The sequence below is a fragment of the Trichosurus vulpecula genome (assembly GCF_011100635.1).
Source record: "Trichosurus vulpecula isolate mTriVul1 chromosome X unlocalized genomic scaffold, mTriVul1.pri SUPER_X_unloc_1, whole genome shotgun sequence".
In the NCBI taxonomy this organism is placed as follows: domain Eukaryota; kingdom Metazoa; phylum Chordata; class Mammalia; order Diprotodontia; family Phalangeridae; genus Trichosurus; species Trichosurus vulpecula.
The window spans coordinates 2,199,181-2,200,104 of NW_023494377.1; the positions used below are offsets into that span (position 1 = coordinate 2,199,181).

The following is a 924-nucleotide window of genomic DNA, read 5'->3' on the forward strand; positions in this document are numbered from 1 at the left end:
CAGCCTTAGTGATACCTATAGGTTCAACATTTCCTCCTTATGTTAGGCCCTCTAGCTGACCTTCCTCATTGCCTGCTCTTCGGCTATTTATGTACAGCTCCTTGAGACCATGGGCTCTTTTCTCCTATTAACTTCTGTTTGTCTCAACTGTTATTCTTCATCCTTAGTTAGCTATTCTTGTGGCTGCTTTCTCGCTTCCCGGCCATCTCAGCGGCAGGTCTCTGGCTGAGGGTCCTCGCACACCACAGGCAGGAAGATGGCGGCCGCAAAGAAGACGAAAAAGTCTCTGGAGTCCATCAACTCGAGGCTCCAGCTGGTCATGAAAAGTGGTGAATACATGCTGGGCTACAAACAGACCCTGAAAATGATCCGACAAGGCAAAGCCCAAGTGGTCATCTTAGCCAACAACTGCCCAGCCTTGAGGAAGTCAGAGATTGAATATGATGCTATGTTGGCCAAAACTTGCATACGTCACTACAGTGGCAATAAAATTGAACTGGGTACAGCATGTGGGAAGTACTACAGAGTATGTACACTGGCTATCATTGATTCAGGTGATTCTGGTATCATTAGAAGCATGCCAGAACACACCAGTGAGGAGTAAACCGTACAAAAGTATATTTTAATAAACGGGCCAAAACCTGTTTTTTTAAAAAAAAATCTATCTTGTGGCTACGGGTTGATTTTCATCTTTCTTCCCTTGTCTTTTTGTTTTAAGTCTATCTGATTATGTTTCCAAGACACTTGACAGACTCATTCTCACCAGCCTTTGTTAAATGCATGCCATCTCAGGCGAGCAGTGTGCCATCCTGATATTTTAAGCTATGGTCCAGAAATCCAAACCTCATTCGCAGATATCACCGCCTTGGCCACCTTTTTGCAATCACTTTTTCCTCTTCTGTGTGCCTTGCCTTTAATAAGCAC

At 44.4% G+C, this 924-nt stretch overlaps 1 protein-coding gene across 1 annotated transcript; it reads left to right on the plus strand.

Annotated features, from left to right (window-relative positions):
* Positions 1-256: 256 nt before the first annotated feature.
* On the plus strand, positions 257-604 carry LOC118832995 (60S ribosomal protein L30-like). The gene has a single exon (XM_036740379.1). The coding sequence runs from the start codon at positions 257-259 to the stop codon at positions 602-604; it is 348 nt and encodes a 115-aa protein (XP_036596274.1).
* The last annotated feature ends 320 nt before the right edge of the window (positions 605-924 follow it).